Source organism: Electrona antarctica (genome assembly GCF_951216825.1).
Source record: "Electrona antarctica genome assembly, chromosome: 23".
Taxonomy (NCBI): domain Eukaryota; kingdom Metazoa; phylum Chordata; class Actinopteri; order Myctophiformes; family Myctophidae; genus Electrona; species Electrona antarctica.
The window spans coordinates 10300949-10302259 of NC_136804.1; the positions used below are offsets into that span (position 1 = coordinate 10300949).

A 1311-nucleotide genomic window follows, 5' to 3' on the forward strand; every position below is an offset into this window, starting at 1 on the left:
GCTGGGAGTAGGAGCACACCAGCTTGTCTTTAACATGGACATGCATGGCAGACTGGCAGCTCAAAAGGCGTAACGGCATGGTTATGGCGTCTATGTGTTCTGGATTCCCAGAACTCAGGGTTAGTATCTCCTCCTGAGCAGGTTAGTATTTGGAAATGTACGGGGAAAAAATCCAGAAGCCATGAAATATCTTGGCACAGCTCGTTATGGTTCACTTATAGTTCTCCTGAGACATTAGTTAGGCGTGCTCACCCAGCTCAGGCATGTCCACCCAGTTCTCCTCTATGGTGGCAGACACCCTCTTCTCATACTCCCGCCTGTTTTCATTATAAAGCGTGGCCGCCTCGTGGTTGGCTGGACTGTTGGGGTTGGGCTCGTCCAATAAGGACTGGATGGAGGTGAGTATGGCAGAGACGCCGTAAGTCGGGCTCCAGCGGTTCTGAAGGATGTCCAAACATATACTGCCATCTGCATAAATGTTCGGGTGGAACATCTTCGAGACAAACTTAACTTTGGGAGGCTTGGTAGGGTAGTCTTCGGGAAACTCCAGCACGAGATTAAACGTTCCTTCTTCATACGCCGTCCCCACAGGTCCGAAAATAACGGCGTTCCAAAGCATGATGTTGTTCTCTGACGGCGACGCGCTCACGCCCGTCGGGGGATCTTCTTGAAGGCTTTTAAAGTCCCGCATAAGTCGTCTTTTAGCCGGAGACGACATTATTCAAGATGCAAAAAGGGGCTTGTGCTGGTGAAAGTGCACTATAAATGTCGTTTGTTTTTTGGTCTGGTTGATATATTCTGCTTGCAGCCCTTTCCTTCAACACTTTTGTCTGGACTGAAGCAGGGTCACCGTCTTTACATCTGCATCTCTGAACTACCAAACTACACCTTATAGGCTGACCAGCATATAAGGTGACATCATACAAAACACAAACCGTTACCATGCAAACAACACCCTGGCAGACGTGCCGCAAGCTTGTAGATCGCCTATTTTTGGTGAAGAGATTTGGCGTAATTTGAAAATAAATAAATAGGGCTGGGCCAATGATACTCATGGTCGCAGAGGTTTCCCTTTTTGAGAGGCGCCTATGTACAGCTTTTTTGTCCTGAATTCTTGTCATATTTGCCATTGACAATGAAAGGAGAATGTACGTCATATGTGTCTGAACAAATCAGCTTTTTGTGGAAAAACAAACATTAAATGCCATTGACAATGAAAGGAAAAATCACGTCATATGTAGACGAGCAAATCGTCTATTTTGTCCTAACACAAACATTAAAGGAGCATTCAGTGATTTGGGTGATTTGGAA

General features: G+C 46.0%; 1 protein-coding gene across 1 annotated transcript; it reads right to left on the bottom strand.

Annotated features, from left to right (window-relative positions):
- Positions 1–238: 238 nt before the first annotated feature.
- On the bottom strand, positions 239–718 carry LOC306916362 (ubiquitin-conjugating enzyme E2 B-like; the record flags this gene model as incomplete). Its single annotated transcript, XM_079494195.1, has 1 exon — positions 239–718. One exon carries the CDS (start codon positions 716–718, stop codon positions 239–241), a length of 480 nt encoding a protein of 159 aa, XP_079350321.1.
- Positions 719–1311: the final 593 nt, after the last annotated feature.